Source organism: Triturus cristatus, chromosome 1_2 (genome assembly GCF_964204655.1).
Source record: "Triturus cristatus chromosome 1_2, aTriCri1.1, whole genome shotgun sequence".
NCBI lineage: Eukaryota > Metazoa > Chordata > Amphibia > Caudata > Salamandridae > Triturus > Triturus cristatus.
The window spans coordinates 81946016-81970710 of NC_140580.1; the positions used below are offsets into that span (position 1 = coordinate 81946016).

The 24695-nt window shown below is 42.2% G+C and overlaps 1 protein-coding gene across 4 annotated transcripts in view; it reads right to left on the reverse strand.

Moving 5' to 3' along the window:
- Positions 1-20593, reverse strand: part of LOC146866843 (scavenger receptor cysteine-rich domain-containing protein DMBT1-like) — a 289789-nt gene extending 269196 nt beyond the window's left edge. For all 4 annotated transcript variants that reach the window (XM_085602354.1, XM_085602333.1, XM_085602344.1 and 1 more), the window contains exon 1: positions 20476-20593. In XM_085602354.1, coding sequence (XP_085458480.1) covers positions 20476-20557 — 82 coding nt within the window. In that variant the 5' untranslated portion in view covers positions 20558-20593. The remainder of the gene's footprint in view (positions 1-20475) is intronic.
- Positions 20594-24695: the final 4102 nt, after the last annotated feature.

Below are 24695 nucleotides of genomic sequence, written 5' to 3' on the forward strand. Positions count from 1 at the left end.
ATTGTAGGTTAGGTTTCAGGGGGCATCTCTAAGATGCCCTCTGGGGTGCTTGGTACATTAAATCCCACACTGGCATCAGTGTGGGTTTAATGTGCTGAGAAGTTTGATACCAAACTTCTCAGTCTTCAGTGTTGCCATTATGGTGCTGTGGAGTTCGTGTGTGACGAGCTCTCAGTACCATGTACTCTTAAATGACAGTACTGCACTTTCAGGGCCCAGGAATGGACCTGGGTACTGTAGGGGCACAGGGCTCCTGCTCCTGTGCCCACACCACTGACATAGGGCACCCAGCTAGAGGGGTGGCTGATGTATGCCAGGGCAGTGTAGGTGGTGGGCATGGCACACAGGGATGTGTGCCATGTCAACTCTTTGTTTTGTCTTGTACCCAGACACTCAGCCTGCAAGGGCAGTGTGTGTTTGTTAGGGTACAGGGCCTCTAAGGGTGGCACAATGAGGACAGAGAGTGACAGTGTGATTGGGGCAGTGCATGAGTACTATCTGGATTATTGCAGGAGTGAATCAGTAGTCTGCAGGGGGTTAGGAGCCTGCATAGATTGTGCACATTTGGCTGTAGCACTGCGTGTGTTAATGCCTGAGTCATTGTACAAGTGCATGGACAGTGACTGGGTAGATAGAGTACTGGTAGTTGACAGCAGGGTGAGTTTATAAGTGCTTGTGTTTCAGCACACAGATTAGATAAGGACATGGTTCCGTCAGAATGATTGCAACAGTGGACAGAGCCTGACAGTGTGATTGGGGCACTGCATGAGTACTACCTAGATTATTACAGGAATGAATGTTTAGCGTAGAGGGGGTTAAGGGACCGCACAGATTGTGCACATTTGTCTGTAGCACTGTGTGTCTTAATGCCTACATACTAACTACAAAATTAGACATTATAGAACCACAAAAACACTTTGTATGCACTTATAAAATCACATATTCACTACCTTTGCACTCCTGTAATCTATCAGGTACCTCTCATTAATTCAGTAAATATAGATACAACTATATAAATACAATCTAAACATATTAACTACATATTGCCAATTAAATCAAGATATATGCAACATCATCAAACTGTACCTCTCAACAGACTTAATTAAGAAGAGTAATCAACAACACCTTTTTTTATGAGGATTTCTAAAACCACACAAACTGTACAAACTAATAACAGAATTGTAATCATTAACACCTTATATGATCTTCTTGCAAACAGCACAGTTGTACCAAACTATCTATAATAATGCATTTTATTAAACTATACCTTTTTACTGAGACGAAATATGCATGCCTAATAAACTGCACCTTAAATAAACATTTTTGAAAATACACATTCTTCATGTATATTTAACCAATTAATAATAAATAAGCAGCATCATTCAACTATACCTTTCAAGACACTTAATAATATATATATTAGTGCACATACTTTTTTTTAACAAAGTTCAATTACAATAGAAACTATCCCAATATATATCTGTACATTTCATAAATTAATTTAACCAGCAGAGTTTCATAAAAATGTCAAATCTATATTACATAAATCTCTTACAAATATAACTCACCTTTTAAATAAATCTGTTGAAAGAAAAATCTCACACACTCAGTCAGGATTTTCTTTTTCACACAGAGAATGTAGATGAGCCCACTCTCCAATGAAAAAACCAGTAATGGCAAACGTTCACTCTAATTTTCCATACATATACACATAACTCACAAATGACATTGCTTCCCAGTGTTTTTCAAATTGAAAAACGAATTTCCATTGGTCAGAGAGAATAATACTTTTCAACTGACATCTTCACCCCTTGTCCTTAATATCAGTTTCCATAGTAACAGGTCATGCAACATTCAACTTAGCTGCCAGGTCACAAGTTCACCACACAATGTTGCAAATGACACCAGCAGATGTGGTTGGCTTTGCAAAGCATGCCCTTATCCTTACTGCTGTACCTTTCAAACATTTCTTAATAACCAATAGGAAACATGCTTTCTAAACAAAGTAAAATGCACCCTATATTTGAATGTAGAGTGTTCTTAAACATCTAATCAAATCTCTAATTTCTTAAGAACAGCATGTTGTCCACCATTTTAGATAGATTTCATTCTACCGCCTACCCACCTCAGCTACAGACATCTTCTGATTACCTACAGAGATCCCTTCAAGATGCTTTCTGTGTGGATTATTGGACACAGCTATGTTTTCTGGTGCAAAAGGTATGCTGAAAGCAGAGGTATTGACAAAGACCTAGCTTTGCAAAATGTAGACATTAAATGGATTGGACAGAGAAGATTAAAGTGGCACCAATTGATGCCATTGGTTGAATCCTTTTTGCATCTCGAACCCCCTGACCTCATGATTGTGCACTGTGGTGGCAATGACCTGGGCACATTGACTGGGGTAGGTCTGGAAATGCTAATGAAGGACACCTTTGCAGAATTGATGTTGCTTTTCCCACAAACTGCCTTTTGTCTACTCTAACATATTCCAAAGACAGAAATGGAAGTGGTCCAATCAATTTTGTCCACAGATTGATAAAGCTAGAAAAAATGTCACTAAAGCTGTTTCTGCTTATCTCAATGACCATAGTATGGGGTCCATTTACAACAACAATCTGCGTTTTGATATGGATGGTATCTACAGGAGTGATGGTGTACACTTCACAGATAAGGGAAACAGAGTCCTTCTCAACAACTTAAGACTCTGCATCGGCACTTACATGTAGCTACAAAAATCTCCCAATAAACACAAGGGCTCTTTTTAGAGCCACCCAAGATGCTAACATATAATATAGCTTTTTAATGAAAAAAATATAAAAATTTTTGTATTAGGAGTCACGCACCCCTCGCGTTCAGACCTGGGGGCCGTGATGGAAGTCGCGCACCCCTCGCGTTCACACCAGGGGGCCGCACTGGGTGTCACGCACCCATGCGTTCACACCAGGGGCCACGCTGGGAGTCGCGCACCCTCGCGTTTACACTAGGGGGCCGTGCTGGGAGTCGAGCACCCCTCGCATTCACACCAGGGGGCCACATTGGGAGTCGCGCACCCCTCGCGTTCACACCAGGGGGCCACACTGGGAGTCACGCACCCCTCGTGTTCACACAAGGGGGCCGCGCTGGGAGTCGCGCACCACTCATGTTCACACCAGGGGCCGTGCTGAGCGCCGCACTAGGGACGCGACTCCAAAACTCTTTATACAAAAATTTCGGCTCCTACCACTAATTTTTATTTGCCCCAGGGACCCCATCCCCCGGGGGCCTAGTCACTTCATTGGGGACCGTGGGGGGAGCCCCAATGCCCCCACAGTCCCGCCAGCTCCCTGCGTCCTGCAAGAGCCGGCATTGCTTTTCCACATGGGGAGCTGCTGACATGCAGCTCCCCGTGTAGAAAAGCAATTCTGCTTTGGATTTTGAAAGAGAGAGCAGGTTTCCCTGCTCTCTCTTCCAAAATACAAACCAGAGTTTGCTACGGTAGGGTGGGAGACGTACTCCTGCCCTACCATAGCAAACAGCAGTGTCCCGGTGGTGGGCACCCCGGGACACTGCAGGAGCCGGCCCTGGGGGGTGGCGGTTCCCAGGGCCATCACAGGCTCCAGGAGGGGGGCCGCGCGGCCCCCTTCCCAACATCTGAACAGCCCTGGGGAAGTGGTGGTCCCCGGGGCTCGGGGGTCCGTTACGGACCCCCAAATTTAAATATTAGTGCCCCGGGGAGGTGGCAGTCCCCGGGGCATGTGGGGGGACTAGAGCCCCCCCACACAGGTATATATATATATTTTTTAAAAGCCACGGGGGTGGCGGTCCCCGGGGCTGCGGGGGGGGGCAGCGAGCCTCCCGCGATTATAATTAATGAAAGTGCCGGGGGTGGCGGTCCCTGGGGCTGTGGGGGGCCATGTGCCCCCCGCAAATATTTATGCAAAGCCCCGGGGTGGCAGTCCCCGGGGCAGTGTGGGGGGATTGTGGCCCCCACACATTTTTTTTACTGCCCCCGGGACCTGTCCCCACCCGGGGGCTTCAATTAAATGAAGCGCGGGAGCCCGTGCTTCGTTTTTTTAAATTTTCTTTGCCGGATTTGCACAACCAGCGCGAATTCGGCTGTTTAAAAAACACAAATGCTTTTTTGGGCCCTTTGGGTCCTTGTGGGACCCCCTGAGCAAGCCTAGGGGGTCAGGGTGTTTCTACCCTGCTCCCTTTTCTTGTTTTGCACATTTGTTTTACTGTTTTCTTGTGCCTCGGTTCTAACGAGGCACAAGATGGATGCCAACACTTCCTGGTTTGAAGTGTTGACAGCCAATTAGAATGCAGCTCGTGATAGGCAGGGTGCGCGGATCCACCGGGGCCATAGATATCGCAACTTTTATTTTTTGATTTTCTCAGCAACTAATGAACAGATTTACACCATTTAAGAAAAAGAGTGCTTTCCGAACCAAGCACTACCTTTTTGCCAAATTTGGTGTAATTCCGTTCAGCAGTTCAAGCTGTAGCCGTGTCTAAAGTTTCCTATGGGAAATTGATTTTTTCACCTCTTTTTCTTGAATTTTTCAGGAACTACTGAACTGATTTACACCATTTAACAAAAAGAGTTCTTTCTGAACCAAGGGCTACCTTTTTGCCAAATTTGGTGTAATTTCGTTCAGCAGTTCGGGCTGTAGCCGTGTCTAAAGTTTCCTATGGGAAATAACATGGAGAAAATACGTTTTGGGACCCCCCTTTTTTCTCGGCCCCCGCTTGGCAAATCACCCCGAAACATTTTCAAGATAGGAGCTGACTGTAATGGGCCATACGTTTTTTAAATTTCGCGAAGATTCGTCAACCGGCGCCAAAGTTATTACATATATATATATATATATCAGCTTTCAACATAAGAATTCTCCACAGCACTGAGTCTGGCAGCAGTTAGCAATGTTATAAAATGGATAATCTATCTTCATTGCCACTTCTCACCAGCCTGTTACGTTCAGCATGAAGGGATCTCAGAACTTTAAACAGCTTGGTCTGAATGATTTACAGTCATGCATGTATTCCGATTACACCACCATTACAAATTCGGACATAAACCAGAAATACCTGACATAAACCTTAAATCCAGGTTACAAAAACATTTATATAAGATTGTAACTCCTGTACATTCCAATAGCCCAATTTGAAGGCTCAAGGAACACTAAGGGGGTGATTAGGATTTGCGGGCGGACCTAAGTCTGCCCGCCACCCTAGCGGTAATGGGACCACCCGCCTGCCATGTGGCGGTCCCGCCACCCCAAATAAGATGCGACCGCCACCGCGGCGATCGCGTCAGGCATTTTAACATTGTGGTGGGTGCTGCTGGCTGCAGCACCAGCCGCAATGGTGAAATGCCATGTTGTGCATTGCCGTGCATGGCAATGTACCCCCAAGTGCAGCCCCCCACCCCGCCGAGTGCCGCAACGGGCCCCCAAAGCAAATCGCAGCCAGCCTTTATGGAAAGGCCTTCAGAACCCGGCATCATAATATGGATGGCCGTGCCTACTCGGCACCGCCACCATATATGTGCCCCACTTCCGCCCAGCTGGCAATCGGAATGCTTGCCGACCGGTGGAAAAGCAGCGTACGGACTTTCCGTCTGCCGCATTACCCACCGCCATTGTGTAATCTGGCGGTGGGTAAATAAGGTTACGATGGCGGGCGAATCGCCACCGCTGGGCCAGCAGTGGCGATCCGTCCGCCATCGTAATCAGCCCCTAAGTGCCTGCCAAAACAATTCATGCTAACTTTGAGATTACTGGAACGAGCGTCTAGCAAATATTGTTTGTCTATGTCCCTCATTACTGTCTATAAGAAATAAGTATCTGAAGTCTTACCTTGATTTAGCAAACTGTAGAACAGTACTTGAGGCAGTCAATTTATTGGGAAGCTTACAAAATTCCTGGACCTTGCATATAGTAGTCTCTCGATATAATGTCTATTGACCCTAGAACGCTATTGGACATAATTCACATATCTGCCTTTTATTTTAATCTGTTTATGAATGGTATTGTCTGTTTTTAAATGATTTTATGATTGTTATTCATATTTTATTATGCATATGCAATAAAAATGTACAATACTTGAAAGAAAATCAGATATAGTTGCAATTTCCTCTATAGATTCTCTTATCCGTATTTATTTTTCAAAATGATTAGGGATAACAGGGACTATACAGAGAGTTTTACTTTTACAGAAAGTATGATAATATAGCTGTACCCAAGGAAATGAGACCGAAGAAAATCAATACAAATGTTTCATCTGCAGCAAACAGTGCTTTACTGTTATTGACAGACCGGATCACAGAAGGGAAGACTAGTTATAAAATATGAGCACCCCAGAGCCCATCATCTTTTTTAGACAAAGTTAGACATTTTTAATAGACTCAAGCTGCAACAGGTTAGTTTTAGAAAATGGCCTTCTCTGAAGGGTCACCCCAAACCCCTTTGCCTTCCTCCTCTTCTTTTTCTGACCTTGCTTTTGTTGGCCTCTGAGCACTTTAACACTCCTGTTGAGTGCTAAAGTGCATGTTCTTCTCCCCTAAAGTCCCTTGTAAAGTGGTATACCATATACCCAGAACCTGTGACCTAAATGCTACTAGTGGGTCTGCAACACCAATTGTGCCACCCACACAAGTATCCTTTCAGACCTGTTTCAGACCTGCCTCGTTTGCATGTTGCGGTTTTGTTATTTTTTTTATTTTTTTTAGAATTTGGCAAATACTTCAATAGTTCTTGTTTCAAGATTACTTTATAGATACTGAAACTAACAGGACTTTTTTCATGTTAGTCGGTGTTTGATTCCAAGCGTATTAAAACATTTCTTTAATAATAACAGATTTGTAGATTCAAGCCTTAGACACCAATCAAATGTGGTATGTGTTCAGATGCCACTATATATTCAAGTCTACCTTTTTGTCTCTATGTTAAGGTTCTGTGGGACCTCGATATATTAGGTTAAATAGATAATGACTAGTCCTATTTTGATTGCTCTGTCATATTGTGCCTTCATTTGGGATAACTATCAAAATCAGTTTCTTGAAGGACATATGCTCAAACTCAGTGACATTTAAAGCTGAAACACCTTTACAGTTTGGCAGCACATAGTTATATCTACTACCTTAGCAGTCCAGAGGTCATAGCGATGTTACTGGAAATTACAGGGACTATCTTGTGAAATAGTCCTATTTGCCTAAAAAGTGGTGATATTGTAATGTATTGATTGGCAATTTCCCTCAACTAATCTCTGCTCGTGTGGCACATGATTGTTCACAGTGCTCACAAATACCTCTCATGCAATGGGGTAAATTGTTTGTGCAATAGAAAATATATGGACTATCTTTTGAAATAGCCACTTGTAGGAGAGCTGACTGATGTTTCATGATTACCATTCTTTTTATTCTAAACGTAATTCACATTAAGATGTGCATGTATTGTTATAACACTTTTTAAAACATCGTTTAGGCAATAGGGGCAGTGATAGCACAATTAAAGTTTCTGTATATTATAGATTATTGATATATCCTGGATGTTGGCTTAATTAGACAAAATAATAGCAGTCATAAATAGGCTATAATGTTTTGGTAAATAGACACAGTTGTAGCAAGGAGCCAAATCATGGTGAATTGAACCACTGCAAGAAAATATGTCTAAGATTAGGAATGTTGCTGAACCGACATGTGTAAATAAAACAAGTGGCTAAAAAATACATGAGAATGTATAATTATTAATCTTCAAATGTGACTCTGATTATACTTTCGAATCCTTATGCCTGCATCATGAATATATGAATAACGACAGCACCATGTCATTGGACCTTGTCTGATTAGGTATGGAAAGTAATTAAATGTCATTCAAGATCAAGAAAACGTGATGAATCGCTGAGATATTGATTGCTAATGGGAGACTGAACACTACTTAGCTGTTTTTGAAGGGTTCTACTTTGTAAGATAAGTAATATTATTTATTCTAGAAACATTTTGAAAATGTGCCCAAAAGAGTTCAATCACGTCATCAGCATTGTATGTTGATATCTCTTACAGTGATGTAAAACTGGCACATGGGAAAATCATTTCAAGCCATCTGTTAATAGCACAAGTGTATTGGTATATTAGACGCAGTACTCTTGATTTGAATACTATATTCCATTTATGTTTTTAAGCATTGCATATATTTTTGGAACAATATCGAATATTTAACTGTTTAGGTTTCAAAATTAGTTTTTTTATAAGACTTTTTAGCTCTGAAGAAGTGCCCTGGGAAAAGGGGAATGACATGCATTGGCTGACATTTAGTCATTGATGCAATAAAACAATAAATAAGTCAATGAATTAAATGAACACCTATATGTTCTCTCTTGGAGCTATTTACAAAAGAGGCTGGTATGAATTAAGGCCTCATTTACAAGAAGTGATGCATTGCTGCATTGCATCAGCGATGCATAAAAAAGACTTGTTATTTGCTACATAATTTTTTAACGCCATGGGTGCACCATATTTACAGTATGGAGGAGAATGACATCTGATCACGGAGCTGACAGAGCACCAACATCAGCTTTTTGTCACCTCAAAATTGCCATTCGGAAAGAAAGAAGCCATTTGTCCATCCATAGTGACCAAGATCAACAGTGTGGGACAAGCCAAGAGGAAGATCACCGACTGCAGAAAATGCTGGTACGACTATAAGCGCAGGACGAAGGAGAAACTGGCCAACAACCTGAAGGCAACTATGCAGACTGGAGGAGGAGGTCTCATTCCCCAGGAGGAGCTCAATGCCTTGGAGGTGCGGGTGGCAGCTGTCATCCAAGTGGAGTTGGTGGCAGGAGTTCCCGGACAAGATACTGAAGCCCATGATGAACAACAAGACCTACAGAGTAAGTCACAACAACAAGGGACAATGTGGGCAGTGCAGCTATCTAGTCCCCAGCATTCCACTGCTCTGTGTACAGTGCACAGGCTAGGAATCTTGGTCATGTACCGTTAAACATCACATAAATGTCATTCGCAATGCCCAGTCACAAGTGGCACAGTTCATTTCAGCTCCCTCATGTTTATCCCTTCCACGTGTGAATTGCAGCACCTGTCCAGATACACCTTTGTATACTGCCACTTGTAGTGGAATGTATAACATGAGTCACCAGAACTACATGTCCCACAATTCAAAGAAAAAACATGGGTCCTCATGAACAAGAGGCCTGTGCTGCCAGACCGTCACTTTTTATGATGTTCCAGTGGTTCAGGCATCTCTATCATATCTATGAGGTGATGCAAAACCACCCTGCATGGCTTTGAATGGCAACATAGATATGGAGTAAGGCAAGGCAGCGCAAATCTCTGCCTTGCCTTTCTCTACGTCATTAATGCGTTCAATGGGCATTGTAGGTGCCGGTTGAGCATGTCGTACTGCCACTGTGCCTGAATGTGGAGACATTGCATAGCAAGGAGGTGAGAAGGGATATGTGTACTGCAAGGTAGCCTGACCATGACACACGCACTGCTGAGTGTAACAGTCTCACACTTGTGTTACATCTGGGAAGGGATGAAAGAGAACAGCCCATTGGGGTACTACATCCTACTACATCCTACATGTGATGTGGACCTGGGTGAAGATGTAGCACATGGTATGAGAGAGTCTGAAGGCAAAATGTCTCATCATGCCACATATGTCAAAGTCGTGAAGCAGGGAGTGGTCAAGGTATAGGATGAACTAGTTTGTCACCACAAACAGCAGGAGTCCGGGATGGTATGAGACTGAGGTTTTTAGGCCCAGTTGTGTGGCAAACCTGAGTAGGTACATGTCACCGATTCCAGCACTACTACCATGTGGGCTAAAGCTCATCCCATTGCCCTAAAAAACAGCCAGCCATGTCAATCCATTGAATATGTTAATGCATACTGTTGGTGTTATAGGCACATGAGTCATCTGGGTACCAGCAGTAGGTGGCAGTAAGTTCAGTGCCTGTGCCAAAATCAGGTTAAGCAGAGGAGGTTTTTACTCATACAAGTTAGGGGGCCGGAGTATAAATGATGTCAGATACTCTGCAGATGACCTACTCTGTCAATGATGAAATGGGCCAAGTGTCCATGTTAGCAATCTACCTAGTTTGACTGAGCCCATCCCCTCAGAAGTTCTACACATTGCCCACTGTCCACAAAAATGGAACCAATTGTATGTGCTATGAAATCACAGGAGTATACACAAATAGGAAAACCATGGTAAGTACAATCACTCGCACATTCCTGCTGTGTAGCAAGGTTGCGAGCTGGGTAGAGGTGTGCAGTAGATATGTGAAAAACTGAAACCGTGGCCGCATGAAAGCACTATGTGTATGCTGTGGTATTTTTGACAATCAGCTGAATTTTTCGGCTCATGTCAACAGCCTTGCATCGTCCTGTTCCTTCCTTATAAGGACGCTGCGTAAGATTTTTCCTTACATCTGCGCAGAAATGCGCAAAGCGGTTGTAGTGGGTCTTGTCCTTTCTAGGCTGGACTACTGCAACGCTTTGCTACTAGGGGCAAACAAAGCGCAGATAGGAAGGCTACAGACTCTCCAAAACGCAGCAGCAAGGCTATTGCTGGATGTCCCAAGAGATCGATCAATCTCAGAGGGTATCATGGCACTACACTGGCTTCCGGTCCGTCTGCGTATAGATTTCAAAGCTATTTGCCTCGTACACAAAGCTGTCTTCGGAGGCGGGATTAGTGATGTTCAGAGGTTGTTCACTCCTTATACCGCCGGCCGAGTGTTAAGATCCAGCACTCAGGGTCTCATCAAGATCAATCGGATCAGGAAAACCAGATGGGGCGGCAGAGCCTTCTCGTTTCGTGCCGCCGAACTCTGGAATAAGCTCCCCCACTCTCTCAAATCTATATATAACCATCAGACCTTCAGAAAAATTTTAAACACACGGCTCTTTCAAGAGGTTGGTATCTGAGGATTTCTTCTCCCCTTTGTGTGGTACTAGCGCCAAGACGCTTCGGTATTCGCTGCGCTCTACAAATACGTATCCTATCCTATCCTATCCTACTGTGTGAAAGGCAGACTGCAGGATCATAACTCATTCATGTGCAAACACACTACACATTCACAAGAGCTTTGTGCTGAATACTGGTCACAGGGAATGCTGGCACCCTGGGACTAGGTGCAATGTGTACAGTAGTGGTGTCAAGACGTCATCACACAATCAGAAAAGGCATCATGAAAAAGAAAGCCAATCACCAAGGCAGAGGTGGACTGTACCTCATATCACACATGCAGGAATGGCAGGGCCAGCAAGTTGTGTAACTGTGTTGCAATATGTGTCATGACACAACAAATCAGCTCTGTCACACAGTGGTTGATTGAACAATGCAAAGATATTGCCATCTGAAAGGCAACTACATTGCAATTTACCCTCTAAACCTATGAGGGACAGATGTCCTAAGCATCAATGTTGATCTGACAAGGAATTACTAAGAAGTCAGAATTTCAACCAGATTACTCTTGTCACCATCTAACATAAACAACAACATACTACTATTTCAATGCAGAGGATGTACCAACAACTCCTGACCAGCTGCCTGTCCTGGATGACAGTCTTGCTGACGATGACAGCCTGCCAACCCTTGACCAAGACAGCCTACAGGAAATTCTGTACTCCAGACACTTTCGCCAGTTGTAAGAAGGGACAAAAGTGTTGCACTGTCGTCAGAGGATCTGCCTATCATCAAACAAACACCACCAGCCAGCCCACCCCCAGTCCTGGAATCTGAGGACCCCCCAAGTTAAAGTCTAACGTTGTGCGGTAGGAGTCCAGTGGGAGCTGGTAGATGTGGTGAGGGCAGAAATGGAGATAATGGCAGGTACCCTGGAGGGAGTCCATAGATGCCTCAGTCCCAACAAGTACATCTCAGAGGCCGTAAGAGGCCCCTACCCTCCGCTCCATGGCTTGGAACAGTCCCTGGCTGACATCGCTAGTCTCATGAGGCAGAGGCATGAACAACTGCCCTTCCAAAGTGGCAACCAGCTGGGGGTGATCCACAACATCCTGGAGTGAAACCGGTCCTACGATGCTTTTTTCTGGTCCATAGAGGACCTTGCCTGGCAGTTCAGGCTGGACTGCTCCTATGGTGAGCAGAGTCAAAACTGATTTGCATATGGCTGGCATCCAACCTGGAATGGTATGATAGGCAAGAAAACCGATGGATTTAGGCCCAGATCTCTGTACTGGGGGTGAATGTTTGACATTTTTCAGTATTCCGTCGATCAATTGGTCTTTTTTTATCTATGAGATATGGTGTATTCCTGTCCTCTTTTACTGCGCTGGCGCTCAAATGAGTGCCTTGCCAATGCAGGCACCCTTTTACCATGGTGCAAGGGTGTGCGTGTTGTGGGGATGATTGTTTTTGTGCCAAAAGGGACACCTTCCTGCACAAAATCAATCAATGTAGATGATTTCTATGTAAATGCAGCACTCATAGAAAGAGGAAAAAATGAGGAGACAAAATGGTATTTCTCCTCATTGCACCTCCTCTAGGGAGGCATAGGCTTGTGACGCATTGCGAAGTTTACAGCACGTTATAAATCTGGGAATGTGTCAAATGCCATGGGTGTTAAGTGGAAACACCCAATGTAACGCCCATGGCACGCCTTCCCATCGCAGTGTGAGGCAACGCAGTGACCTGCACTGCAATGCCTCACACCATATCTATGAGGACATGAATAGCCATGCAGGGTGGCTTTATGTGGCTTCGTAAACATGAGTAAGCCCAGTGCACCACCGGAACGTCATTAAAAAGTGTTGTTCCAGTGGTGCACTTGACTTCTAAATAAGTCACTCAGTATTTAGGAACAGTGGGAGTGTGACAGTATCTTTACACATTAGGATTTTGCCTAGACCCAATAATTAGGATAGGGTTCCCAAACAGAATGGTTGACATAACCATGATTGACTGAAAATGAAGGCAAATTTATTACCCTACCTTTGCCTTTTCAAGATGATCAGAAGATGACGTTTCTTTGACCTAGTTGAGGTCTAGTTATAAGAGCCTAGTACAGAAAAGGAAAGGGAAGCCTTTCAGTCCAAGTGGGATTCTTTAAAATGTGTGAATGCCTCTAAAACAGGTTTGACATCTGTGTTTTTTATTGGAAGAATGAGATAACGACCAGACCTGTGAATGTCCTGTTAGTGTAAATTGAAGAACAGCCCTGATTCTGGTTTATTTGTGGGCTTCTGTTATCCATGTAGCCCGCTGGAAGTTAGAAATGTTCTCAGTAAATAAAAGAAAGGGATGGCAATGGGGCATGATTTTGCTGTTTACAACTTTTTGTCTTGAGCCTGACTATTGGGCTGTGTCTTATATCCCAATTTAACCATGTGTTTCCAGGATATTTAAAATATCCTGAACAAAGGCTGTCATGATTATAATTGATTTTATAATCATAATATTATACACTGTGCATTATATTTCAATATTTGCAATACAGATTTATTTGTATGGTTCTCCCAAAAGCTGCTGAATGGGTGCAGCGGATGCTGAAGCTGCCTCTCGTGACCAACCATGGAAAAAGGAAAACAAAAAAGAACCAGCATCAGCTACAAACATAATACTGGCCCCAACATTTAACAGCCATCTGTTTCTTAGTTTAATAAATGTCCTCAGGCAAAGAGAAAACATGGTAGCACCAGTATCTGTAGCCTTCGAGCGGTTTTCTAGCGGGGTTCTGACAAAGCATAGGGCCTGTAGAACAATGCCCCCATGCCTCTCCCTTCCGATGCGCCTAAGTGAAAATGCTACAAGCATACTCAACATACTGTCACATCTATACAAATACCATTCACTAGAATACACACACCATCCACATCACACCATCTTGAGGTTACTCTAATCACACAGCGATACGTCATTGAGCAACATTGTTGGTATTATCACAGACCTCAACCTAGACATCTTCTCATCACTAAAATCCGGTGCACACATGCTTGATAGTCTCTTCCATCCCAGATATAGTACTCAACACATAGACCACACATGCAAAACTGGAGAGGAACTTCCATTCATATACAAATGAATGTGGTTGTGCACTATCCTTAACATGGACAGATCTTAGTCTTTTGAGCTCCTTTCATCTACTTTCTTCTCTTAGCCTGCAAAACAGCCTCATTTCATATTATCTACAGACCACCTGAAACCCACAAGCACTTCTTAAAAGAATTATCTGTACCTGTCCACCTGGGCTGGACTGATTCTCTCACAGTCCCTTTCACCATCCCACAAGAAGGGCAGCAGAAAAAAGGAGAAATTTACTTTTCACTCTTTCAAGACCATGCATCTACAATAGGTCTAAGAAGAGCAAATCAAGCTACCTGGACACTTCTAGCCCTCAACAGATATCAACACCCTTTTCAACATCTACAATACCACTCTGAAGAATGATGTAGACGGCTATGCTCCTCTGAAATCTCACACCGTGGTGCATACAAGAACTTACCAAAAACAAGTGTGTCACAATAAGACAAGAGAATAAATGGTGCAAGTTCGAAATACAGGGAATATTTTACCCTTTTGAAAGCAATCCCCTTCATCCAGCCTTCATTCCATCATCACCATAGCTGCAGTAACAAATCACAAGACCACCATCAAGGGAGCAATCAGCAGAAGTAAAGCCCTTATTAATGTAATCAAACAGTAGGCCAACCCTATCTGAAATCCCACTATCCCACCATCATTTAAGTGATGCAATGCTATCAACCTCTTTTTTATGATGAAAACCAATAAAATCGGATCGAACATCTCCAATTCATCATCATCAGCCATACCATCACCTAAACCCCGTCACCAAATGAACAAAACTCTGATTCTGAGTTGCACAGTACTGATGGCTCGATAAATCAGAAGGAGAATTTACTGATACCTTAGAGTAAATCAACGGCAGTACGGTGCAATTACCAGTTAACCAACTTGTAATGGGAATTATTGTGTAATGTCATCAGTGATGTCAACAAAGGTGGCATTTGAGATGTCATGGGGGCAGGGTCTGGCCATAGGTCAAGCTCACTGCCCAACCCTAATTGTATGTTAGATAGAGAATCTGATGTGACACCAGGCCTTGCAAACAACCGCCACTGATCATAGTTAGAGTTGGCCCCTTTTGGAGCAGTGGGTGCAGCCCTATGCAGAACTTGTCCTGTGTATAGATGAAGACCATGTGCGGTGGAAGTTTGATGCTTGTGAGGGTTGGGTGCAGGTCCTTGTTGGAGACTAGGCTCTGAGTCCAAGTCATGATGCGAATTGAATGCAAGCTCTGGCAGGAGGCTATAACTGAGATGTCATGAGTGATATCATCACTAATGTAATTTACCATGACATGAGTGATGTAATATGTGAGATCATAACATAAGCAGTGCATGATGGGGACGCAAATTATAGTTAGTTCCCTAAATTATAACTGGAGTATTTCAAGTTTTTTTTTATGTTTGCTACTGTCTGATTCCAACACCTAAGTATAATGTAACTTCATCTGTTGGTTTCTTAAATAAAATTCTGTATTTTTTAAACATAATTTAAGGTCTTGGCACCTAACCTAATTAAACATCACTTTAATCTTTGTTTTTTATTCAGTTAAAAATAATATATATATACAAAAATTTAGAAATATCGGTACGGTGCAAGCCTCAGTGGGGAATCACTCCATGAGACTACAAGGATGCACAAATTGAACTACTTCAAGCATTCAAAAGTGCAAATTCAAACCTCATTATATCAAAGAGGTAGCAATACATAGCAGTGCAGGCCAAGGCAAACAAAGCTTGGGACAATCAGCTCTGGGAAGATCTATATGAAGAGGCAAAAGCAGAACGGGGCCACAATTAAAAGAGACCCTTAGTACATACTCCATCCAGCCGCAGGTCTGGTATAAGCACTTTTCTGAACCATATCGCTTAGGCACAGAGGTCATAATGGATGTTAGCGAGACCCTAGTGCTAGGGAGAAATATCAATGCAACCCTGTAGGCCATATAGATAAAGGACACCTTATATATATATAATATTATAAGGAGCATTATCCCCGGCAAAGCCGCAGGTCCTGATGGGATCTCAGGGGACCTCTTTATTTCTGATCCAGAGAGCTGGGCCAATTATATAAATAATAAGCAAATCCAATATTAGAGGTTGCTAAAATACCCACATCTTGGAAAGCAGCACAGATTGTCCCAACCTATAAAAAGGGCGCTAGGGATACAGATATGAATTATAGACCTATAAGACTTATTGATGGCACTCAGAAGGTGTTCTGCAGCCAGATTGTGGACAAACTTGAATTATGGATAATAGTTCATAATACTCTATCGCATCTGCAGGCAGGATGTAGGAAATACATTAGTACCCTTAACCAAGTTTTCAGATTTTTAACCATCTACTGGAAGACAGGTATTCTTCAGAAATCCTACTTATATGTAGTCTTTTTGTACCTAAAATCAGCATTTGATCTGGTCCCTTGTAGTAACCTATGGGAGGAACTGAACAAAATGGGGTTCCTCCAGCCCTGCTAGACATTTTAATCCGATTATATCAAGACACTCATGTGCAAGTATGCTGGGGGTAGCAGAGCAAGCTAACAGACCATTTAGGGGACCAGAAGCTGGTACGGCAAGAATATATGCTTGCCCCTACTCTCTTTTCTCTTTACTAAATGATGTTGTAGCCCAGATGGAGGCCTATAAAAATGATGCTCCAAACATTGCCGGTTGAAAGATTCCTTTGCTCCTATTTGTTGATTACACCTTGCTGCTGTCAAAAACACAGGTTGGCCTTTAGACACTAGTGGACCGTCTCTTAGTTTTTTTGTACCGGTCTAGGGTTGAAGGTACACCAAGCTAAAACCAAATGTATGTCCATCAACCCCCACAGATCATTTAGATGATCCATTAACTGGGTGGCTACAGTCTGGAAAGGTTATTTGACTTTGACTAGCTGGGAATTAGACTAACATTGAATATGTTCTGGAACCCATCCCCCACCCCCACTCCCCCCATGTTAAAAATGTAGCTTGAACTTATGCCAGCAAGCCTCAAGGATATTGATGCTGTATCACTCTACAAAAGCATGACTGATATTCCCAGCCCTAAATGTTTATCATACCATAGTGGTAGTGGTAGTGGTAGAGAGTGCCCTGTACGGATGGAGCTATGAGGATTTTGATGGGTGACTACATTGGCAACCGCTGAAGATAACTATTTAAGATCCTTCTGCGCTAGCCTAAGAGTACTCCCTTGCATCTATCTTGTGCAAGGCCAAATTAATGCCTGTTTTATATTGGTGGAGATTGAAATATACTCTGGCCCTTGGAGATTATTACAGTGCTTTTAAAGAAATAGCAGATCTTGACAAGGACAAGACAATAAAGTGGTTATTTAATATCAAGGAAACCTTTTCACAACTCGGTCTTGATGAGCACTGGAAAAGTGGGGCGCATCAGAAACACTTATCTGGGGACAGTTCTAAGGTTGCATTTCGGGCTCATAAATTAGGGACCTGAAGTTTGCAATTGAATCAAGAAACTCCCACTTCAGATTTTATTAACTTGAAAAATTATAGTAGGTTTGAATACTTCCTCGATTCTATTACGGAAATGGAAAGCTATCTCTGAGTAATGTATGCCCAGTTTGCTTGCAGGCTAGGGTGACCACCTGTCCTTAAATTAAAAGATAATAGGGGGAGATAGAAGCAGAGATTAATTCGGCTTCCGAAGTTAATGTTTCTACAATCAAGGATGGGAGAATTAATCACTTGTCAATGTGCCAGGGTCTCAAGACAGTTGTATCGGAGACCCTCAACAACACTTTCACAGGATGTGGTGTATATTTTATCTCCGCTCATGCGGTTTGGTGGATAGTGTCATCATCGGGTCTGTCGCTCGAGTATTCCGTTCTCCACGTGACCTACTATCCTCCACCAGGAGGATAGATTGTCTGGGTAACGACAGGAGTGAATGTTAAAATTACCTCCTTCCTGCCTACAACTGTTTAGTTAGAGAGAGGTATAAGGTAAAAAGAAATGGCAATGTTGAAGTGTTAGATTGTTGTGAGCTGAAACAAAAGAATCTATTGTCTGTGGCGTAGTCAAATGTTTTGCACTGGAACTGGCCCTTAAGAACCAATGGGCATATTTACAAGGGTTTTATCTCTGCTTTTTTGGCTTACAAAGCCAACAAAGCGGAGATAAAACCACCGCCCTATTTACAAGAGGGTGATAACATTCATATTCGCATGTTAGCACCCTTTTTCCCACCGCCTCCCTTTGCATCTCCAATGAGATGGAAAGTGGGCGTCACTGGGCGTACCCCGGATGGACTACCTTGCAAATGTCGCTGATGTTTACATTGCGATATTTACAAGGCAGCCCACATGATTTTAGCAGACGTTAGATTTTGTTTTCGCCAAAATCTAAGGTAAAATCCTGATTTAGCCATCCCTAACATAGGGGGTGGATTATGCTGATACGACCCTGTGGGTCGTATCAGCAAGGTTATCGCCGTTTCGCAGGGAACATCGCTGGAAAACCAGCGATGTTCCCTGCAAAAGGGCGATAACCTCGCTATCTCTGGAATTTTTATAGCCCTGGAGAAACGCGTTGTTAATAACGCGCTACCAGGGCAATACATTCCAGAGATAACCTGCGATAATATTATTATCGCTAAGCACGGCCAGCTATAATTATCGCTGGCCGTTGATAATCTGCCCCAAAAATACTTGGTTAATTTCACTGGGGGCCCTTCCCTTTATCCCTCTCGGTAGTGGTGAGCCACTCAGATATTTTAATGGGTGGTCATCGAGTTGTATATGTAGAGAAATGTGTCCCTGTTGACAGGAAAATGAAGTAGTGATATTTGCACTTTAACCTAGGTTGACACAGCCTAATCCTATGGTTTTAGTGGTTTGGAATCAGTTTTAGGATTCATTTATTTTATTATATTATATTCACTATGAGATTTCCCAGTAGAATAAAGAAAGAGTTCCATTAATTCTGTACGTCTTAAAGATAGTTGCATGTTTTTTTCCTTCTTTTTAATTGCTTTTTAAGATATATGCACATATGGTGATGGCAGCTAAGGCCTGTTCAAGATTGTTTTTCTTCTGTTTTCTATACATTGAACACATGTTCTTGCGAATTTACTTTCGAATCCCATGCATGATTGTGATAGTTTTGCCAATTCCCGACGGGAAAAGCTATTATACATTGAGCATGGTCTGATTTAAACGTTTTATTTGATTTTATAAACTGTTCTTCGCTGCAACCTGTTTTAGCACTCTCGTGGTTATTTTGATCAAATAAAGTTATTACTTACTTACTCCACAAATCATGTATCACCAAAGAAAGGGGATACACTCCAGAGATACTCCAGCAGATAATCATTTTACAAATTCTGTGCCAGGAGCAGCATATCAGCACAACAACACATAATGCGATTCGACTGGAGTCTTGGGGGCATATGTATCAACATCTCCATTTGCGATTCTCAAATAGCGATTTTTAAAGACTCGCTATTTGAGAATTGCAAAACGGGATGTATTTAAAAAATCGCAAAACTTTTACGATTTCTTAAAATTCCTTAATTGCGATTAGCAAATTGCGAAATCGCAATTAAGGAATACCTTCCCATTCATTTCTATGGGCCAGGAGACCCATAGGAATGAATGGGAAGTAATTCTCAAATTGCGATTCGCAATTTGCTAATCGCAATTTGAGAATAATTTCAAAGGTTGAAGTGTGTCATGATGACACCCTGATGCACCCCTGAAATGAGCATGTGTGTGCATATGGCGCACATACATGCCCTAAGGGCCAAATTCCAAAAAGTGCATTTTTAACAGAAATCGCAAATTACCACCAACTAGAAGTTGGTGGTAATTTGCGATTTCTTAAGGATAATTCGCAATGCTTTGGTGCGTGTTACATGTCATTTAAGAAATCGCAATTTGCGATTTCTTAAATGCTTACGCAAAATTAAGAAATCGCTAAATTAGCGATTCCTTAAATTTGCGCTGAGAATTTGCTTCATACATCCCGTTTTGCGAATTTTTAATCACAAACGCTGTTTTTTGCGAATCGCAGCGTTTGCGATTAAAAATTCGGTTGATACATATGCCCCTTGGTTACGTGTGAGAGTCTATCTTTGTGTGCATAATTTAAATTCATGTAGCTCCTATCATTTCTGCATTTGAGTTTGAACTGCATATCCAGGAAGTCATGAGAGCTGGACGAATTCAAATCATGGACAAAAATGTTTCGTGCAGATTTGTCAAACAACGGCAAAGTATTAGTCAAACAAAAAAACGAAAACTCTCTTGCTATGGAAACTCTAGCATTACTATAACTAACACAGTGGCTAGTGTGAATGAGTGTATGCATGTTGTGCAGCTCTAGATCTAGATATAATACCACATGTTACACCCCTTCAGAAATAAATATGGATGAATTGAATTCCACTTTACCTGCAGTGTAAGACAGCCACCCACTGCAGAGTAAGACCAGCAGCAGCAGCAGCCGGGGAGTGTGCTGTGATGTTCCCATCATGATCTCTGAGGAGGCTTCCTTTTACTTTCCTGAAACCAGCTCCAGAATTTATATGTCTGTCCAGTGCAAGGTTATTCCAGGTCAGCTTCACACTCCCTTCTTGCTACAAGGAAGCAATATCTTTTTTGTTTATTTCTAGGTATGTTCTCGTTCATTAGGACATGCGTCTTATCTTTAATACCACTTTATAGCCCTTGTCGTTGCCAACTTCAGAAGCTTCTTGATGCAATTTGCATTCATGAGAAATAGCCCATTCTTATCTTTTTTGGACTTTGACAATTTGATATTAATTAATTGAGGAAACAAGATGATAAAAGGTTATCTTGTTCTTTTTATGGGAACAGATTTTGAATATCCTTGTGAGTGAAATTCGCACTCTACAAATACCAAAAATACATCTGTACTTTTTTACGCAGAAATCCCTCTCACTAGGTATTCTGCCTTGGACTCTATTATCAAACACGAGGTACATTGTTAGTGAGGGGATTCACAGCAGCATAGCAAGGTCATCTTGGGCCCCAGTGCAAGCTAGGAGAACAGGCCCAGCTATTGGATGACACAGTTATGATTCAGGTTCAGGGCGACCCTAAGAACCTGGGCCCTAATGCCACTGTACCTGCTACACCATTGATAGTAACGCCCCTGCAGAGCTCTATATAAAGACTGGTCTGCTATATTAGCAAATGTCACTTTGTAGGTCTAAAATCCTCAAGAAATTAATTGAGACTCAAATGGACAGGCTGCTTCTCTTGGCCATAATATTTTGACATCATGTATTGTTTTTATAGGTTTGCTCTAGGAGCAGAAACCAGACTCCTCCACACGTCAATTGCACATGAGCTGGCTGTTTTCCACCTTGGTGTCTCAGAGCTTGGACTTGTCTATGGCTGAGCTGCTTTTTAATTTGATGACAGCCGCTTCAGCTGTTAACAAGCATGGGTAAATTCATTTGGTTTTTGCCTATGCAATTAATAATAAGCTGTTTTTTGTTGTACGTTGTAGCTTGCTGAGTAGTTGTACAATATAAGTTAGAGAAAGTCTGTTAAAGTGTTATTACCTGTTTATGTACAAAAAGGCAATATATTGTGCTGTTACTAGTGGTATAGTGTGGTTAAGCAATAGCAAGTTTTTGAAAAATGAAAGAGGAAAATAATGGAATTAACTGATGTAATAGCAATATTATGTGTTCAGAGGAGTTCTGACAACTTTTGGTCCGGTGCCACTACACCTGCTGCACCATTCAATTCATGACCCTGGTGCCTGAAAAATAACTGCACTTGTGACTGCCTGTTTAGCTGTCAAATTTAGCAATAATCAGTGTTTAGTGGGGTGCCTGGAGCTTTTGTTCCCAGTGGCACTGCACCTGCTGCACTATTGAAATCATGACCCTAGAGCTGAATGAATGAATAGTGAGATTTCTAAAGCGCACGGCTACTCCAAGGAGTGTCCCGGTGCTGAGGGGAATGTAAGAGAGCGTGTATTCTGCCTCTGTTTTAATTGTATCGTACTTAGTTGGATTCTGTCTACAAAAGCCTTGCAGAAACTATTTCTATAGCCTCATATGGCACTGTTAGGCCAGGCTGGACTGGATTAGCCCTCAATAGCCTTCAGAGTCAAGTAACCTCTTCTTTTTAGCTAGAATGAGCTCATGGCTCCACTGGCTGCAAACACCTGAAACTGCTGTGTCCGGCACAGACACAAGGTCCCTTCGTTCGACTGGTCTGTTGGTTGGGGTCTGGGCCTGTGTGCTGCCCGCTGTGGAGGGCCATGGAGGTTGATGTTGGGATTGCTTGTCAGCTCCAGCCTGCTTCAGTCAGTAGTGCTCTTCTGGGAGATCCTTCAAGCTCTCAGCTGCCTGCTCTGGTGTCAAGTCTCGCTGGGCTTGTGCCAGCATCTCCAAGCCCACTATGAACTTCCAAACAATCAACCAGAATACTCTGAACCTGAATTTCACTTGTGAAATTAGTGCTAACAGCATGAACTTTTTGTATGTTCAAGTTCTTGTAAAAGGTTCTAAACTCACAACTAGTATCTTTAGAAAACATACGGCAGGGAACAGCATTCTGTATGCATGGAGTTTCCACCCTTACGCACTGAAGAATAGCATTCCCTATGGAGAGCTACTCAGGGCGAAACGGAATTGAAGCTAGAAGGAACATTTTGAGACTGAGACAGAGACTCACTGAGAAAAGCAGAAAAACAAAGTGGCGAAACTAAGCAGGGAAGACATTTTGTTCTCAGACCAAACCAAGAGAATAGCAAAGAATAGTGAAGGGTCTAGATTCATTACCATATTTAAAGATAAACACTAGCACCTATTTACAAATGATCCTGTCATTGGTGAGGATTTACCATTAAAGCCACAGGTTACATTTAGAAAAGTCAGATCCATGAGAGATCTACTAGTGAAAAATGAGGTTTAAGTTACAGTTCAGACCTGGTTTAGACCACAACAAGGCTTTAAGAGAAGTACGAAATGTAAGGCATGCATGAATGCTAAGAATGTTAAAGAATTGACAACCCCATTTCAGAAAGTAATCAAAATAAGAAATAACCTCACTTGGAAAACAGAAATGTGCAGTGTATGCTCTATCTTGCACCTGCCCCAAATGGCATGTGGGTAGTACCATTTTACTGGTACACAAGCGAATATTGCAGCATCTCAGGGCAATCAAGAACAATGACAATACTTACCCAGTGGCGAGGCACTTCCACAAGATGCATGGTGGGATTTACATTACAGTGTAATTGACAGTGTGCCAAAAAACCAGGGAGGGTGATAGAGAAAAAGAACTAAGGAGACTGGAGTCCCGATGCATCTTAGAAATGGACTGTAAAGAGCCCCCTAGGTCTGACTATCGAAGGGGAGGAGTTTGTTCACCTTTAAGATCTGTTGTCGCATAGAGTTTTTAACTAAGCTACCAGTTCCATATTGACAAATAATGTATTTAAGTTTATCTTGTAAATTTTAGCATACTAAGTATGATGTTTTATTTAGTTTTTTGCACACAGGAGAGCCAGCCCTAGGAGTGGCAGCATGGACCATAATACAATGAACTTATGTAGAGACTACTTCTACTGGTAGGTCAAATGAAACTCTGTTATCTGTTTGATCGATTTTGAATTTCTCTGTATTTCTACTGTGTTAGCCCACTTGGGGAAAACAATCTGAGTTTAAGTTGAATTTTGACTCTAGTCAATTGCCATGTACAACTGAATTTGCACTTCCAAGGAATGTAATGGCTAAGCCCACTTGGGCAAAATCTTGATGCAATTTAGACAGTAACTATGTGCCTTAAAGATTAATTCTTACATTTGGCAGTGATTTGAGACTTTTTATTTTATTTTATTTGCGATAACTTAGAGTTCTGGGCAATCTTTCTTTACTGTCTATTCTGATGTTATGCCCACTGGGGTGATATAAGAATGAAAGAGACAGCAAGATATGTATTATGCATTAGTGTTTTCACTATTGCTATGAATAGTCTTTAATTGGTACAATAGATTTCCATGCCGAGGTAGCCACTACAAAATGGTGACGACTTCTCAATGTAAAACGTGCACTCGCCTGTCCTTCTGCTATTTTACTACTTTTTTAACTCCTGTTAAAATCAAACGGATATGTTGTTGTTAACTACGTTATCAAGGGGCGTGTGTGCACCGAAACGCATTGGTGTTGTCTTTTTCCTGCACTTGGGGAATAAAATAATTCTTACATGCACAGGAGTGCGTGGGGTCCTTGTGGAGAGGAGAAGTCCGTAAAACTATATATATATATTTTTATATATATGTATATATTTATTTATATATATATATATATATATATATATATATATATATATATATTCACTGAAAAAAACATAGTTTTCAGGGGCATTATAGTTAGCTGGACTTTTCACTCGTACAAAACCATTGAAATTCCCCCGTTATAGTTAGTTCAGCTAACTATAACTCGTGCGCCCGCAATGCTCTGCTGATGATGTCACATATTACATCACTCATGACATGGTCAGTGACATCACTCATGACATCACTCATGACATCACTGATGACATCATCCAGTGAATGTGTGTTTTTCTGAAAATTAAATATGTTTTATATATGTATATCTCAAGGTCGATGGAGGAATAAATGGGTA